At 39.7% G+C, this 22,822-nt stretch overlaps 1 protein-coding gene and 1 long non-coding RNA gene across 3 annotated transcripts in view; one reads left to right on the top strand and one right to left on the bottom strand.

The window, feature by feature from the left end:
• The window catches only part of DEPTOR (DEP domain containing MTOR interacting protein), a 75,243-nt gene extending 54,857 nt beyond the window's left edge, over positions 1-20,386 (top strand). The window contains exon 10 of the mRNA XM_027684468.1: positions 17,825-20,386. Coding sequence (XP_027540269.1) covers positions 17,825-17,953 — 129 coding nt within the window. The 3' untranslated portion in view covers positions 17,954-20,386. The remainder of the gene's footprint in view (positions 1-17,824) is intronic.
• LOC113968155 overlaps positions 12,475-22,822 on the bottom strand; it is a 29,550-nt gene continuing 19,202 nt past the window's right edge. For both annotated transcript variants that reach the window (XR_003534399.1, XR_003534398.1), the window contains exon 4: positions 12,475-12,753. This is a non-coding gene — a long non-coding RNA (uncharacterized LOC113968155). The remainder of the gene's footprint in view (positions 12,754-22,822) is intronic.

The raw sequence follows: 22,822 nt of genomic DNA on the forward strand, positions 1-22,822 counted from the left end.
CAACCCATTCTGTCCTTGAGATTCTTGAAGTTTCTTTTTCACATGAAACTTATTTATCCTTTCTAATTTTCTTTCTTGACCCTTTCTCTTTTTGGGGTGGGTTTTTTTCAGTTGGTTTTGGTGGTGGTGGTGTTTTTGTTTTTTTGGTTGATTTTTAAAATTTTATTATCATGTTTTTTCAACTCTGCACAATTTTAGCATCCCTTTTTACTTTGCCATTTACGTGGTTGCTAGTATGTAGCTTCTGGACTTCGCCTATATAAGAAGAGGCAAAGTCAGACATACCTAGTGAAAGTGAAGCAAGCATAGCCCATTGTTCACTGTACAGCAGTTAAGATTCAAGAAATTTTGGAAAGAAGGATGAATGATACTTTCACATTTCATAAAGAGTTCAAATAGTTTCATACATGATTGAAGAATCAATAAATACACATTCCGTGTGAAGGCTTTTGCACTGCTAATGCAGAGCCCATTGACTTACCTGCAAGTTTGGATCACATCCTGCATATATCTGTGAAATAATCTCTGCCTTGTACAATGCAAAAAATAAAAGCAAAGCATTATATCAAGTACAGGTAAAAGCAAGAAAGGGAAACTAGCTGCTACACCTGCTCCAATAGCCAGGCTGGGCCAGACAGAAAGACTAAATTATCAGTTTATGTCATGTTTTATTGTATGCGAACAACACAATGAAGGTTTCAGGTGTATTCCACATGCATCCTAGTTTCCCACAAATTTTGTCCAGCCTTCTATTCATCTTCCTTTCCCATCGCACTCATCCCAACTGCCTCTCACCCATATATTCACACCCACCAAGCTGGAGGCAGCACATGCTGCCAGGACTCCAGGGATGTGCATCCTGCCCACTACACGGTGCCAGACTTACCATGGTACCGTCCTTAACAAGTGCACTACAGGGGGTTCTCCTCTCTGGCTGCTGCCTTTTTTTTTTAATGAAGCTTGCAAGAACACACTGTCTTTGAAACATTTGTTTTTTTTGAGTATGGGCAAGAAAAAGCCCTGGGACAGGGAATGGCAGCTGCAGAGCCTGTTGGTGCATGCAGCACCCAAACACATCCTGCTGGCAAACAGCTTGAATACTGAGGGAGCTGGAATTTTTTGATACATTTCATACAATGCCTAAATATAATATATATTTACATTTTTTATATGAAGAGTATAATTTTCAAATAGTAATCCTGCCTTAAATTTAAAAGACCTAAATTTAAAAATAATGAATTTATTCATGTGTATGTTCTAGATCCTGAACTTGGGAGGTTAGTATTTTACAGCATCTTTTGTTCTTTGAATATAGCAGCCAGCAGTAAGGTAGAACTATTCCAAAACCTGACTTGTAAAAACAACACTATGGTGTCAAATGTGTAATCTGATGGGGTTACAGAGGTCTGCCTGAACCATTCAAGACATAAGAATGCAAAATAGTCTGCTGTTCTGAGGGGAGCAAACAGTATTGTAAAACTGGGTTACATTACCTTGAATTTACACAAAGGACAGATCTGATTATTTTTGAAGCTGTTATCTTTATGTAAAATCGCTTTTCAGAGCAGAATCGCACATAAAAATTTATATCCATATGTTAGATGAACCTTTGTTTAGACACCAAAATTGGAGCCCCATTTTTGGAAATTCTGAATACTTTTAGCCTAGTGAAGAAATTGTGTTTTTCTTTGAAAATAAGGGCTTTTGTTGAGATGTTCCCATGGCAATAAGTATGTAAATCACAGTGCAGTATCTGAAATTTTAAAAAATCTATGTCACTTAATCCATCTGTTTACAGAACTCCTCAATCTGGCAAATGTAAAGGAATCGCATGACATGCTTTAGATGACAGGTCCTTGAAATTAAACCTTCCTCTGTGTGGAAGCTGCAGGAAGGGCACTTTGAAAATAGGCACAGTAACTTCTGGTGGGCTGGTGCAAGAGGCTTTTGTCTGCAAAAAGAGTGCTACACCAAAGAAGCGCTAACAAGGAAAGTTGGCTATGATGAAAAGGGCAAGAATTTGAAGAAGAGCCAAGACTTGGCGTTGCAGTTTGTAGAAAAGTTCTTGGCAGTAGCAGCAGGGATTTTCCTCCTAAGGAGATGCATCCATTGTAGTTGTTTTTGGAAGTGTCTTTATTTGTAAAGCTTGTGATTTTGCACTTACCTCTTTTGGAGACCACTATTTTCCTGTCTTTGGATTATGCCAGATATACTGTTGAGAGAGGACTGCTGCCTACAATCTCACTGTAGGACCTCAGTTTGTGCGCTTAAAATTCTACCATGTATTACAGAAATCAGTAAACAGGCTCAACCTACCTGCAGGACTTTGTGGTGGCTTGCATTCAGTTTGACCTTGGCTGCGTTCCTGGCCTGCTCCAAAGTGCTGTGAATTGGGAGTCTCAGTGGAAATCTCAATGAGGTTGGGCCGGAGCTCTGCTCACACGCAGCGGCTGAGCCGGAGCTCTGCCTACACGCAGCGGCTGAGCCGGAGCTCTGCCCACACGCAGTGGCTGAGCGGTGGGCACGGGGCTTGGCAGCCGGGAGTCACAGCGCTCCATTGCACACGTGCACCTCGGTGTGGCAGCACTGGCCACCATATGTGACATCCTCTTCTGGGGGAATTTTCAGACAATTTGTTTCTGAGAAAATCCGTACAAGCGTGGTCTGCTGAAGATGTGTGAGAGGGTGTTAATGTTTTTTGGCTTTAGGTCTTGATGCCTCTTCTGGGGCTGGTAAATAGGACTGCTGTTTGCATCTGAGGTTTCAGGTATGAAGCTGAGCAAATAATTCAATAAATAACTTGTTAATTAGCTTTATTAAAGTATTTTTGGCCTGGTTTGCTGAAGTGTTGAAGCTTGTGACAGCACTGTGAAGAGAGTGGTTGCTGTAAGCACATTAACAAGTGGGAGCTGGAGGCAACTTGGGGCTATGAAAGGAGTCAGTGTTGCAATGGTACTTCTAAGTTATTTGCGGCTCTGTTTAGCTGTCTGCTGTCCTCAGCAGTGGCAGACAGGATCAGCAGGATTTTGAAGTTCTCAGGTTGCTTTAATATTCAGTATTGACTGGCTACAAAATTTGGTTCTTTGCAGATGACACTGCTTAATATTGCCAGTTGTTTTCAGGAAACTCTTTTTCCCTTTTCCTCAGTGTGTCATTATGTAAGTTCATTTCTGTTTTTAAAGTGAAAATATTCTTTGAGAAGTTATACAATTTGACTTCAAACTAGTGACTTAAATTATGCATCACATGTTCTTATTTAGTATGACATCACTGGACAGAGTGTGACAAAATGAGCAGACCTAGCTTAGTGTGAGGCTTGTGAGAGACACAAATTAATCACTCATTTTGCTGATTATCTGTTTTCCCACTGTCTGGAGAAGTCAATGCCCAATTCAGACCTTTGAGGAACGCTAACGAATGTCTGATTCCTTAAACTGATTTTCAGCAAATTAGTATTTATAGCTGTTGTACTTAAGGTACTTGTATCACATACATTGCCAATGGCCACTCAAGTTTTTGTAGCCTCTTCTAGTTCTTCATTTCAGTCAACACCGGGGAGTTTAAAGGACCACATATAGTCACTTGCAGCAACCTCTTTTGTTTAGAGCTGTGTTTGGGGACTGTGGTATGGAGCGAGGACCTTTTCAGTATGGTTCTGCTCTCCTGGTCTTTAAAAGCTGGCTCAGGGAGGAGATCAGATTAATAATTTTCTGCCTGTGCCATCATCTTCTGCATTCACAAATGATTATTTCAGGTCCAGTTTCTGAAGTGATTTCACTAGTGGAATAAGAGCCAGATCTCAAGTGTAATTGGGTTTACACTGTCTCAAGTAGTTGATTGATGTCAGTCCATCAAGGTCATCAAGCCCAGTCTCCCTGCAATCCAAGGAACACAGGTACCATCTGATTAGTCCAAAGAGTACAAGTACTGCCACAATAACTTGTAACATAAAAGATTAAAATATATGTGTTGTAAGTGTCAAGTGGGAGGAAAACAACCCAAAACCATGCAATGTCAGAGGAATCGCCGATGTCTTAGATTCCTTGGAAGAAATTTGAACTGTGAGATTCTCATGAGGTTGAACATATTCCATGCTGCAGAGAAACACAAAACCTATTCCATGGTCCTTGCCTGTCTGACCTCAAACACGGTGATTGCTTAACTTTTTGACAAGCAATATAAACCAGGCTAAAAATCCTTTTAGAAAAAAATATTCCCCCAAGAAAAATATCCCATTTATGACTGTGGCCAATTTCCAGTGTTGTACGTTATAGTGGGAAAAGTAGGGAAGCATGGATATCATAAGTGAGGAACTTCCTTGTAACTCCTGCAGGCAGCTTAGTGGAAGCTTGAAGACTGGGATTTATATTGTATAAATAAGGCACAATATGCATGCCTCTGTTTAACCCTCTCCGTGAAGCTTAGGAAAGGGAAGATACCTCCGTGTTTGGTGCTGGGCCTTTGACCCTTTGAAGCACTGGGGAGATGCTTCAATGCTAATTGAAGGAATCTGAAGGGTACTTTCACTTTTTCATGGGACTGAGCTTTAAATGAGAAGATGAAGTAGGTTTGGATAAATATTTATACTGTGCGCTAGCATATGGTGTTGTTGAAGCAGATGCAATTCAGTCTTAGAATTCTTATCTTATACCAACATGTTACTGACTGTAGAGAAGCATAAATTACACGAGTCGCCATCTGTTTTCAATTACAGCATGAAAACACTGAGGCAGGTTGGGATTTTCCTTTAGCTGTGCTATCAGCTTGCTGCCGAATTTGATAATTACATTAGAGTGAGTTCAGAATGAGTGTATTTGGTAATGTGAACACTCAGAAAAAGTTGCTGACAAACTGCTTTCATAGTGTGTCCATAAATAGAGAACAGCAGAGCTAAACGCGCATAGCACTGTGTGCCATGAATGCCACTACTGTAGGGCTTCAATATAAATGTATATATAAGTTTCAAACATGTCTCTGTAAGTGACTGCCTCATTTTCTGATAGTATTTAATTATAAACCATAACATAAAGGTCCATTCTCCTCCACAGAAACATAGAAGCTGTATTCAAGCATCTATCACTTTAGAAAAATCTAATTTAAGCAATCAGATTTGGTATTTTACTGTAAAATCACCTCTGGTTTTGCAAAACCAAAGAAAATTCAAAGAAATTTTAACTGTGTCTTTCACTTCATGCAGCAGTAACCAGGACCTCCTATTTTATGTCCTACTGTCCATCACAGAGATTGGAGACAGTGAGCTGAGTAGGATAGCCATTAGCCTTGAACATCATTTAAGTCATTCTCAAGAATGACTTAATATTGTCACATTAGGATGTACTAAGAGCATAGTAAGAACATAATGGTGAACAGTTTGGATTATTTTTTTAATTATTTATTTGATTTTTTAGAAAATTTTCAAAAAGACTCTAAGGAAAAATTTAGTTATTCACTACAGAGAATAGAATTAAGGCAGTGAGAATTCCTAGGTGAAATATTAAACAAGTGAGTTCAACTTTTTCAGTCCAAATTCCACCTTTATCTGTGAAGCTTCTTTTTTTTTCACCCATAAACTTACAAGACACAGGTTTAGTGAGGTTTTATTTGCTTATCCCAGACCCGAATTTCGGCCTGCAGTGCAGTATTAGGTTTCCAATGACTCTGTGATTTTTCCTAAAGTCTTTTAACAGAGAGAGTTTTACTGGGCAATAAAATGACTTTTTTTTCTTTGCAACAACTAAAACTTTATGTGAATACAGAAACTTTCATAATATCTCAGAGCTCTTTTTTCTGCATTCACAGCAGCGTAGTTGACATTAGAATTGAACTTGCTTGTAGACCAGTCACCTAAAATGCTGTTGGGCAACAAGTGACCCACTATACTGGTGTCTGTACATTGCCTCCTTTTCATCAATAGCAAATATAAATCCAAAAAAATATTGCCTGCAGGTTCATAATTGGAGGTCAGTGGATTTTTAAAGTTTAGTCACATTATTTTAATAAATGGTAGTTTTAAAAATTCTTTTCAAGTAAGTGGTGTTTTATGGCAGAATAACCCAGGTATGTGAACACCCTGCCTTTATGAAAGTGCTTTCTTGATAGTTTCTGAAGTCTTACAGCTGTAGCTATTCAGAACGAGAGACAGCAGCACTGGTTTCAGCTGCACTATAAAACAGGGCTGTGCTTGTGTTTTGATACAACTTCCAAATTCCAGTGTGGTCTATAGCCCATTGAATGGTGAGATCTGGTGCCTGCCAGAACAGCTGGGATTTTACCCATGCTCAAGCTGTTGTAGGCTATTGCAGGTCACTCCCAGGTAGTCCAGGCTCACTAAAGAGAATACTGTCATCTGAAAAACTGGCCTGCGGAATGGCTGAAATCTTAAAAGAGGTTATCCTAAGTGTCTCTAAAAGAGACATAAAATTAGAGGCCAGTACAGCAAAATGCTGGCATTTTGAACTGCTTTTGCTCTCAACTGAGGATGAAAAGCATTTTATATCATTAGGTTTAGTTGCAATATCAATTTCACTTGAAGCCTTAATGTGTTCCTCAGATGCTGTTAGGTTTACAGGATCATGGCTATCTCAGCTCTCTGCATTAAGCACTTCAAGGATGCTGCTGCTCCCCAGCTGCTGCTCTACAGATACTTCTCCGCACTTCTCTGTCTCTTTCCTTGTTGTTGCTCAAGACACAAAGTGGCTTCCTTTCATGATATAAGCAAGTGATTTGGGAAACATGTTGCATTAAAGCCAAGGCTCTGTTTAGCTAGCCAAACACATGGAAAAACAATTGCACTTTTGTCTGTGCAAACAGAGAGCAGCTGTTTCTCTCAAATGGCGCAGACCATTCCTGCTCATGACAGGCTGGATAACAGAGGGTGCTGAGGGTGCCCTGCATGAGCCTGTCTGCCCTTGTAACTCCCTTGTTTGGACTGTCTTAGGGACTGTTTTTACCTAATATGAGCCTTGAAGGAACTACATTTAGTTAGTTTAGCATAATTATATTTGACCATGTAAGTAAACCAATATATAGTTTTTAAGTTCTTTATTCATTATGTGTGTTTTTATTTTAGCAACTCTAGTTTAGTTATAGATATATCAAAAAAAAAAAAAGAGGACACCAAAAGGTCAACCCAAGCATAAAAAGACATTATTTCAAAGCTTAGACTCTATGTTCTTCTGACTCTGATGCAGTATTTCACCCAGAGCAATCTTTAGCCATTTGAGTTATTTAACATTTTCAGAGCTGTTGTGTGGTACGTATCAAATTGCAGTATACAATAAAAATGCTTATAAAGTTAGACATGCAGTCACTGGTTTGCTTTCCTGATGTGGCCCAGCCTGGCTCAGCTTTACCTGTGGGTATTTCTCGCTGGGACTCACATTAAGTCAGTGATTTTACACACCAATTCCCAATTAGAGCCATGGAAAGCAGTGACCTATATTTCCCCATTCCATATTTATAGAAGGTTTGCATTTCAGGGTATTAGCTCCTTATGTTATTACTCTCCATATATCTACGGATAGTGTTAATTTACCTTCATGAGTAATTCCAGTTTGCTGTGTCAGTGTTTGTCTGACTGATCAGTCGGGGAAACTCTGCCGCTTGCAGAGCTGAGCCTTGTGTGCAGCCCAAAAGCCTCACGCTCCAAAACAAAAGTTATTCTCATGGGCTCTTAGGTCGGCTCTTTTCCTCCCCTAATTTGTCCACTCTGTTTTGTGGTTTTATTCTCTTCCTGGTGAAAAAAAAAGAAATTCCCATTGATTCCCATCAGTGGGAAGGGAGGGAGGGAGAGACTATCTGAACCAACAGTGAGGCCCTTGAGAACCTACAACTTTTTATATTATGTGACTTATTATGTTATAAAATGAATATTAATTTATTAGATGCATTTATGATTTTTTAGATTATATAGGTTTTAGTTTGTTGTTTAATTTCTGATTTTTTTTTCAGTTGTAGACCAACTTGTTTGAATACTATAAAAAATTCAGACTTTTTTAAAAACAAAAGAAGTATGTGATAAGTGCATGTAATGAAAATATGTAATGAAGCCTTGCTCAGGCAAACCTCCCATAGCAGACTGCAGTCACAGACCAAGATGGAGCACAAGAATGATGCACTTATTTTTGTAATTCTGTAAATGGAGCTGGTTTTCTGTGCTATGTGTTGTACCGTGCTCTGCTGGTACCCAGTTTCTAGCCCACTGATGGAACAGTGGGCCAGCTTCACACTGGTGTAAAGACTGAGGAAGTTCACCCCTTGAGAGACAAAGTCCTGTGTTTATGCAATACCTGGATACTTGCCTACTCCCACACCACCCACTCTACAGCCAATTACACTTTTGCTAGAGATATTTACAGAGCTGAACACACAGCTGTAATTTATTCTGTTCCATCCAGTTACCTCAGTTATGTAGGAAAGGCCATTGTATGATTTTTTAACCTTCTGGCGACATGCAGTAGATTGCGAATTGTGAGGTTCCAGCTTTGCTTTACTAATCCTATCAAGATTGCATGAATTCTTTAAAGAAAAACACCCAGAGATAAAAATCTAACTGGAAACATAGCTTTTAGGACCTCTGATTTTCATCTCTTTTCCTCATTCCAATGTGACAATGTAAAGCTTTACCACGGTGGGAGCAAATACTTCAGTGCTGCCTTTGTTTGCTTTTATGTGGAAGGTTAGTCTTGGGTCTTGGGCTTTTCTGTGGCAGCAAGTTCAGCATCTTCATGGCCTGGGCTGTGTGCTGAGCATGGAGATTCCTCTGTTTTATGGCTATGGGCGACCTATTAAAATAGAAGATACCCTGTATCAGCATAAAAGTGGGTTGCATGTGTAAGTATGTAAAAGAAGCAGCTGAGCTCTGTGCCCTCTTCTCCTCCATCGTAGTTCTCCTGCCCCAGATTTCTCTGTGCTTATTCCTGCTACCATAACATCCATCTTGCCACTGATTTCACTGAGACTTCAAGTTATCTGAAAACTCAAGCTGAAGTTTACTGATCTAAGTGTAAGCTGCTGCCAGGAAGGTCGATTCTATCTTCACCTCCTTTTCATCTCCCTCTTTCTCTTTGCCTCCAACCAGATATGTATCTATTGCCTCCTTCCTCCATCCATGTCAGGCACATCAAGGAACTTATTTTGCCTGGAGACAAGTCCTTTCATTTATTTATTTTTGCTGGCACGAGATGAAAAGGGAGCAGTGCCTGGCTTTGGCACACTGTTCCCAGAGCCAGCACAAAGGGACAGGAGCACCTCTTGGGACCACAGGCACTAAGTCCTGCTATTAACCTTCCTCCCCTTTGAAAGAGGTTTGGTATCCGGATCCACAGACTTCTTGGCAATTCAGGCTGAGCTTTTTACTGGCAGAAAGGGTTGTGAGGTCCCAGATCAGATTACTGATCCAACCTTTAATAAGCAAACCTTTTCTTTCCATGTTTCTTTTAAAAGTAAAATTAGTTTTTTACACCTTGAGGAGAGGGGAACCTCATTCTCTGATGTTGTCACTAAGGATTTTGTGTACAAATCCATGGTATGGTGTGTAAGGTAGAAGGTGATGATGTAGTAATTAGCTTGGAAGATTTATTGAAGGGATCTAACAACTGGCAGGGCAAACCTGCATGGTTACCAACTTGTAAATAGCTCCCTTTCTAATTGGTAACTGCAACAAACAGCATAAGTTTTTGTTCAGCTGTGACAAAATAAGAGCCTTAAACGGGAGTTTTTATCTTTTCTCAATTCCTTCGTATTTAAATTGGATTTAAAAAAATGACACCCTGATTTCCATCTGTTCTCTTGAGAGTGCAGTGGTGCTCGGGGGGCAGGAGTGGGAGCAGTTGTTCCCAGCATCTACAGAGGAGCAAGGAGAATGCAAGGAGGGAAGGATCCCATTGGAAGGATACCTATTCCCTTAAAACATTGGAAGCTTGGATGTCCCCTTCCTCCTTGCTGAAAGCTGGAAAGCTGTGTTTCAGATATTACGTTCTTGTAGCACCTAAGCTTTGTCCAAATTTTGCTGAAATCTGTCAGCAAGACAAGAAAAGCCAAAACAGATATATTACCTCTTTAAACAAGCTGTGGCAAAGACTATATTTCCTTTTTTTTTTGGCTTTGCTTTTCCCTTCTCAGTTTCAGGAGTTCAGTAACCTTCCCAAGTGAGAGCTGTGGCCGTACCACACGAACCAACCAGTAAGTTTTCCATTTTAGAACTGACCCAGAGTTTTAAAAAATATCTATAAAGGGTGAAAAGTTTGATTTGTTTGGTATCCTGCTGAAGACATCTCCAGGTCACTGACAATTGCAAAATGTAATTCCTCCAGCCCTGATTGGGTGCCCATAAGGAAGGGTTCTTACTGACAGCATGTCCTGATATTTAATATGAATCAGGTTCTCACAGGTCTCTAATGAAGATTACACGTAAGAAACAGATTGGTTTGCTAACCACATGTGGAGAACTTTCCTCTGGAAGATCACAGTGAGTTTCAGAATATCATAATGAAACAATTATAAGTTTGAGCTACTCAAACTGGCTAGCTGATCCTTGTCCCTGCAGGATTAGTAGGACATGAAAAAATCATTTATTTATAATTATTGAGGGTGTCTGTAGAAAAGAAATTTAAGCAGACTGGATCTGTAATGGATTTAGTTTTAATTTTGCATTAGCATGAAGAAAAGCAAAAATATTAACGTTGGGCTATACTTCTTGAAATAGTTAGATTGTCAATTCTGGTATGAATTTTATTCTGTAAAATTGTCAAAATACACTTTTCTTTAGACAGCTCTGACAGAAGTTATACTTAGAAACTTTTATTTTAGTTCTTAGGAAAATTGCTTAAGAACTTTCCAAGGTTGAAAATAACTCCTACATTTGCCTGAATTTGTCATTTCTATTTGATGCTAATAAGGTTTAAAAAAAAGACTGAAAAGAAACCCATACATTTCTCCATGTAATTTGGAAATGGTTTGCCTTAAAGTTAAAATTATCTGTGTTATGTTACTTTGTCATCACACCAGATGGTAAGAAGAAATAGTAGTCAAGGAAGCATGTCCTAAACTATCCAATAACTGTATGTAAGTCAGTGTACATACAAACCATGAACAACAGCCAAAGGGTTAAATTCAGTCTTTCTCATGGTGGGTGACTGAGTCAGCCTTGATTCAAACACAGCTTTCTCAACTACTGCTTCTTTCTGTGCAATGTGCTAATAACTTCTGAAGTACCCTGGTCTCAAAGGCCTTGCAGTAGGACATGGCCCTAGTTTGAGCTGTCAGCTGCTAGAAATCTGCTTCAGATCCACACAGAGTCCAGGAGTGAAATCCTGGCTGCTCCAAAGTGAAAGATTAGTGCAGCATTTTTTAATATTTTCCTTCATAAGTTGCCACATGTACAGTAATAATCACACCGTCAATGGAAATTAATTAGTGGCAGTGTTTTCAGCATCTCTTTATGCTGTTAATTGCTGACGCCAGAGCAGCTATCAGTACCAAACAGCCCGTGAAACCTTTCCATTTGGTTGACCTTGGTGCTGTTGGAGGAGAAAACTTGAGTGTACTGGCAGACTTTGTGCTTTGCAGTCTTAGACCTTGAACGTTCCCATTACTGCCTAGATAACTGTGTAAAATATCAGTGCTGCTGAAATATAGCATTTTTGCTACTATCTTTACTGTGTCATTGCATAATCTAGCTTTGTATTCAAGAATTTCAAGCCTACATTGTATTTAGTAACATTGATTTCTTTGGTACCTATTTGATCTGCATTTGTAGCAGTGTTTATACTCTCTTTCTTAAAGAGAAGTTAACAAAAAAATTCCTGGCACTGAAATGTAAATGATGAATCCATTGAGAATTAGAGCCTTAACCCTCAGCCACTGGAGTAGGGTGCACACATCTGCTGCTGTGGAAAGGGCGGTTCCTCAGCCACCTCCAGCCATGCTGCCTCCTGCCAGTCGTGTTTCTCTTCACCTTAAGCCTTTTTTTTTTAAATTTATATCAAAGTAAGGTGGGCATGTACTCATGGTCTTATTCTACTCTTTCAAGATACATTATCTGTTGACTGTGCATATCTGTTACTTCCTTCACAACCCATGATGAATGGTTGGGCTCACTCCATCTGTAAATTTAAATGATTTTTAGGGCTGTCCCAAAGAACTTTGCAATTATCTCTTGAGCCAACTCTACAGTGGGAATTTCCAGCTCTTCATAATCTTTCACAGCACCCTTCTAAAAAGCGTGCCTAGAAAAAGAAAGGAAATTTTAATAGGATTTTTAAATATAGTTAATTCAAAGAAGTCCAGCAAGCAAGGCCTAGCTCCATAGGGAGAGGCAACTAAAGCCTTCAGTGCCTAAAGCACAAACAGTGCCTGAATATCCAAGGATCTAGGCTAACTGCCTATCCTCCAAGAACATTCCTGTTGCATTCATAAATATTAAGGTCATCCCCAGGCAGAACTAACTCAGAATTAGTGACAGGTATGCAATGCTTTTGTTTAATACTTGGCTTTAAGGTAATTGCGCAATTCCACACCCATGCGTGCAGCCAGCCTCCGACATCCCGTAGAAGCATCCTGCAGTCATCCTCATCCCAGCTCCTGAACAACACTGGCTCAGCTGTCCAACCCTGCTGCAGGCAGCTCCCTGCGAGGGAGTGGGGCTTTGGTTTGGCCAGCGGGCGATTCTCCCAGCAGGAAAATCAAGGGGTGTGGATGTACATCTGCAGGGCAGCTTGGCAAGGCTGAGGAGAGGCAGGCAGCCAAGGCTTGCTGTGGAGGAAAGAGCAATTACCAGTGAGGGGGAGGAAGGGTTGTACAGCTCCAAGTACAGCACAATCCCAATTTTGGCCAGTAAACATTACGGTAACTGATTATTCTCGCCTATTCTTGCTGTCTTCAGTCCAATGGTAAATGGCATGACAAATCTTTGCTATCTTCCTTAAACAACAGGTTTCCAGATCCTTTCTGTTCAAATGTAAGCCCAAACTGGAAGATTACCTTTTTATGGAAACACCTGGATTTGTTTAAACCTTCTGCATGTGCCACGGAAAACCCACAGAAAGACAGAGGTGCCTTTTCTGCTGTCCTTGCTTCCATGGGCTGCTGTTTCCCATGGTGGGAATTGAAATACTCAACAATAAATGTCTATTGCTGTAACACTTAAATATTTGAAATCAGTTAAGGGAGGATTTTTCATTTGAATGTTACTTTATTTAACTGTTATTAGTTCTGTGGTTTCTAGGTTGCCACATCCTGACCAACAAAATGGTCGGAATTTATTCTGGGCTGTATCATTTCTTGAAGTCTAAGGGATGAAAAGGGATGCTTATCTCCTGTCAAGCTCCTTGGAGAGCTATGAGGAAATGAGCAATAAAAGGTTCTTTGAGGCTCTTTTAACTGTAGTTTATCATCTATTATAGTTACTGATGTGTGGAAACCAACAGAAATACTTTACATGTTTATAGTTACAAAGCCCTTAACAGCTGTAGCTATGAGCTGAGCACTTACAGCTTTTTGAAATGTGTTTTCATAAATATAACATTAAATCATTGTGATTTTGTAAACCAGTTGCCGTAAGAAAACTCCTGAGATAATATGTGGGTTGACCTACTCAGTCAGGGCTGGTTTGTGGGTACTCGCTCTCACTTGTTTTCCAACTCCACCAACAGAGCAACGCAGGAGGTGGGCTTTTTGGGGGCAGGGCTGATTATGGCCAAAATGCACAAAGCAGCACTGCATTTTATTTCACCTTGCTGGATGCTGTGCTGGATGGGAAATCAGGGTGGGGAGAAGGAAACTGGGTGAGTCAAGGGCACTCAGCATAATCAAGGGCTCAGGACTGTGTAAACCTCTTTCCACTCCTTAGGACTGGAGGACACAGCAAATGGCTCTGTATTTCTTTATCCCTGAGGGAGCCAGATCTGGAATTTGCAGAGACTCAGTCCTCAGGAGCACCAGTCAAGTGATTACTATGGAGAGAGCTTTCTGCCCCAGGCTGGCTGGCCCTTCATTCCAATTTTCTGTTCCTCATGGGTCTTTTCATACAATTTTGGGACAGGACTGCACTCTTCTCTGAGTGCATTTCTCCTCTCTGCATTTCTCTTCTCATCTGGCTTGAGTGGACTTCTTGCATCTAATCCTCTCCAATGGAAATGATGAAACTAATAAGCCATTTGGATCCAGTGCAAAGGATGGTACAAAGGGGACTGTTCTCAGCATTGCTGGTTAATAGTACTGCCAAGGGCATGCAATAAAACAAACACATTGAGAACACAGACATGTCAACTCTTGCCTTCTGCGTAAGAAATTCACTCTTTGGCATCCAGACTGCTGTTCACACTATGGTCGAGCCTGCACCATCCACATTTACACTGTAGCAGCCCTGGTATGGGTGAGTGGCTGGTCTGGAAAGTCTGTTCCTCTGCCAGGGATGTTCCCCGGAGGCCCCTGAATGCCCCTGACGTGATCCAGCATGCAGATTTATCCATTGCACACTTGCATGCCTGTCCCTGGCCAAACACGAATCCCATGCACTGGGATTCCAGTAACTCAAGAAGTCTGAGAATATGCAGCAGTAAAACAAACATCAGCCATTCAACTTCCAAAAATTGCATTAAGCCAGAAGAGACAATGTTGTTTCTGAAGGTCTGTTTTAAATCAACCCAAGTATTATTCTGAAGCTAGGGCTATAATTCAGTAAAACTTGATACAATCTTGGAAAGCCATAGAAAGCTTTAGGAAATACCACTGGAAGTCGAGACCTATAGATACAGCAAGAATCTGCATTTTTAAACTAAATAGACATGCCACTTAAACAGTAATTGAAGCACACTGCAGAGGATGAAGGGTTATCTTTTCAACAAAAATCCTTACATTTAGAAGTCTTTGCCTGCATGCAAAAACTGAACCATTTTCCCAATGTTATTTGCAGCCGAAATATTCATATAGAGGAAAGGTACATCCATGCTGCCATGAGAGTGGCTCAGTGATATTGCTGATTGCCATACTTCGGTGATCCTTTAGGCTACCAGAAGGCTGACTTCTAGGATATTCAGCTCTGCAGAGGAGTTTGGAGGATAGGGCGTAAGGTGGAAGAGAGAGGTCTGCCCTCCCTTCAGGGGCTGCTGCTCCTGTTCTAAGGAGAAGAGATTAAAATAATTTGTGACATTTTTGATGAAATGTTACATTTTTTGATTGGCTTTGCCTCCTCTAGAATTTTCTTTAAATGAAACATAGATAACTACATTCTGTCCATTTTGCATAAATATGAATTGAGTTTCACTGCACATTTTACTTGTGAGGGAAGGTGGCTGATGCACAAAAGTTAAATGACTTCATATGTAAGAAAATCTATTTTAGAGCTAGCATTGAAGGACACCAGAGCTGCTTCCCACCTCTCCTGCATCCATTTCTGTCTTGTGTTTCTGCCTAAATGGGAAGGGTAAAAAATCATAGACTCATAGAATTGTTAAATTGGAAAAGACTGGAAAAGCATCGAGTCCAACCATTAGCCTAACACTGCCATGTTCACCAGTAAACCATGTTCCCAAGTGCATATCCACATGGGTTTTTTTTCATGCTTGCAGGGATGGTGATTCTGCCATTTCTTTGGCAGCCTGTTGCAATGTCTGACCACCTGTTCAGTGCAGAAATTTCATTTAATATTACAGAATCAATTAGGTTGGAAAAGACCTATGAGATGATCAAGTCCAACCTATGACCTAACACTGCCAAGTCAACTAGACCATGGCACTGACTCTCCCCTGGTGCAACTTGAGGCCATTTCCTCTTGTCCTGTTACTTGTTATCTGGGAGAAGAGACCGACCCCCACTTTGCTACAACTTCCTTTCAGGTAGTTGTAGGGAGTGATAAGGTCTCCCCTGAGCCTCCTTTTGTCCAGGCTAAACAACCCCAGCTCCTTCAGCTGCTCCTCACCAGACTTGTGCTCCAGACCCTTCACCAGCTCTGTTGCCCTTCTCTGGACATGCTCCATCCACTCAATGTCCTTCCTGAAGTGAGGGGCCCAGGACTGGGCACAGTATATGAGGTGTGTGACCTCACCAGTGCCGATCACTTCCCTGGTCCTGCTGGGCACACACCCTTCTTGGCCACGTGGGCACACTGCTGGCTCACGTTCAGCTGCTGTTGACCAGCACCCACAGGTCCTTTTCTGTTGGGCAGTTTTCCAGCCAATGTTCCCCCAGCCTGTAGCACTGCAGGGCATTGTTGTGACCCAAGCGCAGGACCTGGCACTTGGCCTTGCTGAACCTCATAAAATTGGCCTTGACTCATCAATCCAGCTTGTCTGTATAAAATAAAGCATGACAATTTCTAGTGATACTTGCTTCATAGCTTCTTTCTTATAGACTCAAGATGACATATGAGTAAGATAACCTTCTTGTTTTCATTGAAACATCAGGATGCTATTATTGTTCCTTTAGGCTCCATATTTTTATCATTAAAAACACAGATCTAGACACTACACACATTTTTTGACCTTTTTACCAAACACTGTAATATTATAATTAGATACAGAGCAGGCTTAATGTCTTTGAGGAATCAATATTGTCTTCCTTTTCCTGCACTTTTTTTACAATGCTGATATGACTTTTTCTCTGATTAACTCTTTTAAAATATACAGTGATGTTGATCAGAGTATTTTTGTAAAGAGTTTTTTAATTGAAAACGCTCTACAATGATACAAAACTTCCAATATTTGGATTTGTTACAGCTTTTACAAAAAAAAATTAGCATATCTGAAATTAATTAATAAGCCATAGTTGCTGAAGGAAACTAAAACCAGTCACATGGCATTGACATTTTAATCTCTCCTAGTACTGACTTCATCTTTCATGATATTATTTCCTAGAATTTGGATGCTTTGGTCTAGTGAAGTAATCAATGCAGACTTTGCCCTAAACCTGGAAACATGATGCATATTTTTAATGTGACTACCAAGAACTGACTTAAATGTTTTCTAAGAAAATGTTCAAGACAAACTAAGGGCAACAGATTGTAATAGCCAGAGCTGTCTTCATAAAATCATAAAATGGTCTGGGTTGGAAGGGACCTTAAAGATGTGTCCTCTGCTGTGGACAGAGACACCTTTCACTAGGCCAGATTGCTCAGGGCTCCATCCAATCTGGCCTTCAACACTTCAGGGAGGAGGCATCCACAACTTCTCTGGGCAAACTGATCCAGTGCCTCACCACCCTCACAGTAAAGAATTTTTTCCTCATATGTAATCTAATCTACTCTCTTTTAGTTTCTATTCCCCCTTATCCTGTCACTACACGTCCTTGTAGTCGCTTTCTTGTAGGCTCCCTTCAGGTACTGGAAGGCTACAATTAGGTCACTCTGAAACCTTATTTTTCCAGGCTGAACAAATCCAATTCTCTCAGCCTTTCCTCGTATGAGAGGTGCTCCATCCCTCTAATCATCTTGGTGGCCCTCCCTGGAGTTGCTCCAACAGGTTGATATCCTTGCTGTGCTGGGGACCCCAGAGCTGGATGTCCCATACTGTTTGCAACCCACAATTGATATAATAAAATATCATTGTTATAGGAAGAAAAATCTCCCTTTGTGTAAGAAAAATTATTGATGTAGGACCTCAAAATTCCACAGATTTGAAACTTGCAGTGATATTTCAAAAGAAAATATGGAAAATTAACTTGCGAGATGAATTCTAAGAAATGTGGGTTTTCTGAGAGTGCTGAATGAGATGGTATGAAGAGTTCCGGAGGTTTTGCCTGCTCAGGAGTTGATAGTACATCTGTGTAAATAACCTAACAAAAAAAAAGTCTAATGCCTAACTGGTTTTGCTGCTTGCTTTCTCCTCAGGTTTGCCAGTTTGTTGTATCTGTCAATGGCCTCAATGTTCTCCATGTGGATTACAGGACAGTGAGCAACCTCATCCTGACTGGCCCTCGAACAATTGTGATGGAAGTGATGGAAGAAATGGAGGCCTGAGAAGGCAAAAAACCCTCTTACTGGATATTTTTGTGAGAGAAATGGTGACAACAATGAAGTGACATGAGACAAGGCAGCAGGACGTTGCTGTGTCTAAATAGATGATTTTGCTTTTAGGGGAGGGGACTTTCTTTCATTTAACAATAATAGCACTGGTGATTATGCTAAGATGTGAACAATAGATACCAGCATATTTTCACTACAGACTTCTCTGCCTGACAGAAACAAGATTACGGCCTTTAGATTGTCTGTCCAGCCATGTCTGCATCAGTCAGAATGGTTTCCAACCTAAGAGATTTTGCATATTATCTCATAGTCATCACTGGATCAGAGCACTTCAGGAGGTGAAAGAGCCAAACGCGGTGGGGTCAGTATGTCACAGATGTTTTGCATGACATATTTACATTGGTAAGCATCATCCTGGTGTCCAGCTTTGTCCCTGGAGCATGTGCAGTCACAGTTGCTCTCTCCTTGGGCCGAGGGACAGTTGACTAAATGCTGGCTTGACTGCAATCAAACACAAACGAACTGCAAATGCATGAAAAAAAGGTGTCTGTGCTCTGTAGATGATACTCTGGCCTGAATGTTTGGGCCTAACTGAATACACGGGTTAGTCTAGAAAGAAAATGGAAAAACGTGTGGTACTTTTACAAAATCTGCCTTTGAAAATTGGTCTTTTGGTTTCAATGCCTGCACACTGGTTTAGGTTCTTGAGTATAAGATATTGATTTTGAGGTTTTTTCCATATCTGTAAGTGAAAGGTGCCTCAGGCTTGCTGTTCATCACTTTGGAGAAATTTTGGACACCTTTATTCCTAAAAGAAGAATATTTGGCAGGTTGCAGTGGAAAATTCACAGTGTTAGCATTAGGAATGATACATCCACATGCTCCCCTAGCAAAAGTACACTTCAAATTGAAGCAACGTACTTGAATGTACATTAAGCTTGTCAGCACTTTCCAATCATCTGATGTTTTGCAAAGAACCAACTTGCCACATGAGCTGCATTTGACACTGTTACTAAAACATTGTATTTAACTGACTCTTACTCTTTTTCAAACAGTAGGGTTTCTTCATTGATTAAAAAAACATTTATACAAATTCCGTATTCTGCAGTTAGGTGACTCCTCAGCTCAATGACAAGGGGACTGCATGGATTTTCTTTGGTCTTTGAATGGAATAAATACATTCTTCTCCACAAAATTATAAATGTATTTTGCAGACTTTCTCTGCTGTCTAAATTTTACAATTAAAGCTTAACTTTCTGTATGCGCATACCACAAATCATTCAATTACGGGGTGGGGAAAGTATTTTTTCCTCAAATAATGTTGAAATATGTTTTGTATTAAAAATTGTTCTCACTAAATAAATTGCTCTTTCAGTATGTTTTTCACTTACTCAAACACTTTTACATCAGAGATACAGCAAGTCTTCAAAATCACATGTGCCTGCAACTTTGTAGGTAGAAGTCCCTGTGTTTTTTGTTCCTGATACGTTATATCTGTGGTTGATTTTTCACCATGAAAACTTCTCATATTCCTCTAATATGCAGCAGTGCAGAGAGGTATGAAACTGCACCTGCTGACTTGATATTAACCAGGCAAAGACTGTTTGGAGGATTTGTTCACACTATCATCTGCTATGACAGTTGTTTGTCCCAATTGTACCTCACAAAATTTTGTAACGTATGTATAACCCAGGTTACCTTCTGCAGTTCATCTAAACTGAACAGTTGGGCACATAATGATACATGAGACTGTAACAACTGTCAATGGTATCCACTTGGAACAGTTGGAAAAAATAATTCCAGAAATGTTTCAGTGTGCTACAAGTTTTTTGATTTTGTGAATCCAGGAATGATTCCTGCCCCCCCCCGGCTTGTTTTGGTGGCTTGAGTGGTATATACTTTGTACCCCTTTAAAGTATAAATTCTGCATGTTAGGCTAAGTTAAATATTAAAATGTAAAGGATTTTCTTAGCAAAATGCTAATGATTCTCTCTAATGCCATTGTGGATTCTTCTGTATTACATCTCTTGCCTTAGTTAATATTCTGCTACAAGTTCTCTGTAGCTTACAGATAATTAAGAAACTGGGTCAGAATTGGGCTTAATAATGCATTACAGAGTGCACTTTAGACTGGAGCAAAAAGAGTGGGAATGGGGGCAGGGAAAAATCTGTGCATTTCACTGTGTTACAGATTGAAGATGGCATCTTGATTTGCAAAATACATTAGTCTCTATCGCAACTTGAGCACGGCTACTTGCCCACTTTTAATGGGGATTTCCATATGGTGTTCTCAACTTGATTGGCAATCCGGATTTTAATTAATTCTTTCCCTCTTCAATGTGACAAAGGTATTCAAATTATCTCTGCAATGAAATTTTGTATTTTTGAAAAAAGAATGCAAAGTAAACAATTAAGCTATGTGATGTATCATTTCCAATTAAGTTGCAGTTTGTCTGCACACAGTGCTGCATATGCTCCAAGACATCCCACAGGAGTCAGTGTCAAACTCTCATGCACTTCAGAGGGCATAGAATTTTGAATATAACAGAGCACCTTGCTTCCTGCAAAGTGCCAGGGGAAATGTAAGATTATTCACAGAAGTGAGGCATTTCAAGAGATGCATGAATATCACAGTGTGGACTGAAGCAAGAAACTAGAAAAGGAAAAAAACCCTGGCATCAGCTGTAATAGCTTCATTAAAAAGACAGGCATTTTTGTAAGTCTCACTCTGTTACGTGATCGCATTTTTGGTTGCTATAGATCTTGTAGATCCTCTAATAAATCTTTAAGCCATAATAATACAGATTAGTGCCACCTCTCTGCACATGTACATTTGCAAATCATTTATGAAACATCTTCAAGCAATATAATATTTAATTTAATTCAAGTAGCCTTTAAGATAATTGGAGCATTAAATCAGGGCAATATTTCTCATATTTTTCTTCTGCTATATTTCCTACAAGATACATTATATTTATTATCTTCATCAAGATTAAATATCATATGTATAGAATTGAACACAACTGTTTCCACAGCCAGTCCCATAGAAGGCATTTCGTTCATGAAATGATGCAATAAACCACTTCAGGTGTATCAGAATTTAATTCTCTGAATTCCGGTCTCCATAGAAGCTGAAAATAAAATTTTCAGAAAAAGACACAGTGGTGTCATGGCAACATCTGAAATACCAGGGGGTCTGTCCTGCTATACCCTGTTCTGTGAGATTACCTTCAGGAAGAGGTTTGGGAGGAAGAAGTCGTGCAGCAGGACTGCTTCTTTTGGTGTTTTTCTTTGTTTTTTGGTTATATGCTCACTGATAATCACAGAGAGCTAGGGATATGTCAAATGCTGTCCCACAATTAGTGGTTTAATGGTCAGCAGGTCGCCTTAGCACAGTCTAGATCTCTAAGAAAATTGCCCCAATGTAGTTCAGAGAATAACATGAGATCTGAATTTGGGCACGGGGGTGCAGGCTTAGTTGTGCCTCTTGGCCTTAGGACCAGAGAACAATCCTAATTTTATGTACTAACATAGACATGGCCAAAGAGAATAGTCTGAGGATTACGAAGAAGAGGCAACTGACTTCTGCGCTAACAGCTGTAATGCATGGAGACTTCCTTTTCCCTATGGATGGAAAGAGAATGATCAAATTATGGGGTAATACTCTAATAATTTCAGACAATGCTTGGAATTAAATACTAATTTTAAATGTTAATTTTGCTAAATAAGTATTATTCTAATTTTAGAGACAGGAAAAGTGAGACAATATGTTTTGCAAAAATGTTTGCCTAATGCAAGACAGACCAAGAAATCAATTGTTGCAATTATGAGTATTTTCTTCCCAGTGTATAATTAGAATTAGACCACTTGCGTAAGTAAAAAAGCATGTGTATGTCACATGTATAAGTACAGCTAGATCACACCAGTCTTCAAACAAAGTGAGAGAACTTCTAATCTTTTACAATGAAACTGCCATTAAAGGTTTCCATAAACCACCCTTTTTAAATTTGTCTTTCTTTATCTGGTGAGTGATGTGACTTACATTTTTCACTTATATGTGTTACTTATAAAACCAGAAATAGTAACTTCCAATGCAGTAATTTCCTTTGTATACACACAGTGCAGATAAAAATACCATTAATGTCCTAGAGAGGCTGAGTGATTTTAAACCATTAACTTTTTCTACAAACTTCTACATAAATAAATATTTATACATTAATTTTTAGAAGGAGCCATTAATGTAACAGGGAATTTAAGAATGTCAAAGGATATCACAGGAGTCAGTGATACAACTAATTTATACTATAAAGGCAGTGTTTCATGTTTAGTTACTTAGTCTTTGTGCTTGCAGTTCCTCAGGAAAACTCAGAAATATTCAGAAGGGAATAGCTGTAACTATCAAACTGAATGTCCTCTAGAAAAATGGCTGTTGTTTTGCAGTTAGGTATCCATTCTCATATTGGCCATGGGAGCTGTGAATTTCCAGTACTGTTGAAACTCAAATTTCATAAACACACACTTGAAATTAAATGTTTAGCTTTAAGAGCACATGTTTGAAGCAGACATTGTACTCTAGGAAGTGCAAATCATTGTAATGCCTCTTATACAAAAATGCTGCCACATACCCATAGGTATCCTATGTCAAAGTAGCTCTTGCTGAACTTGGAGTACAACAGTTGCCTACTGGTTTCTGTATGGCTTTATCAAATAATAATAATTTCTTTTCAGAATTTGCAGTTGATTTGCAGAGGAAAATTCTCTTTTTATGTGCAACTTCCCACTTCTGTTCCTAAGGCACTTAGGTCCAGAGACATTGTACAAGCTGGTCACTAGACCATGGTAGAGAGATAGCCATTGGTATAC

Source organism: Neopelma chrysocephalum, unplaced genomic scaffold (assembly GCF_003984885.1).
Source record: "Neopelma chrysocephalum unplaced genomic scaffold, ASM398488v2 Primary Assembly neopelma1_66, whole genome shotgun sequence".
NCBI lineage: Eukaryota > Metazoa > Chordata > Aves > Passeriformes > Pipridae > Neopelma > Neopelma chrysocephalum.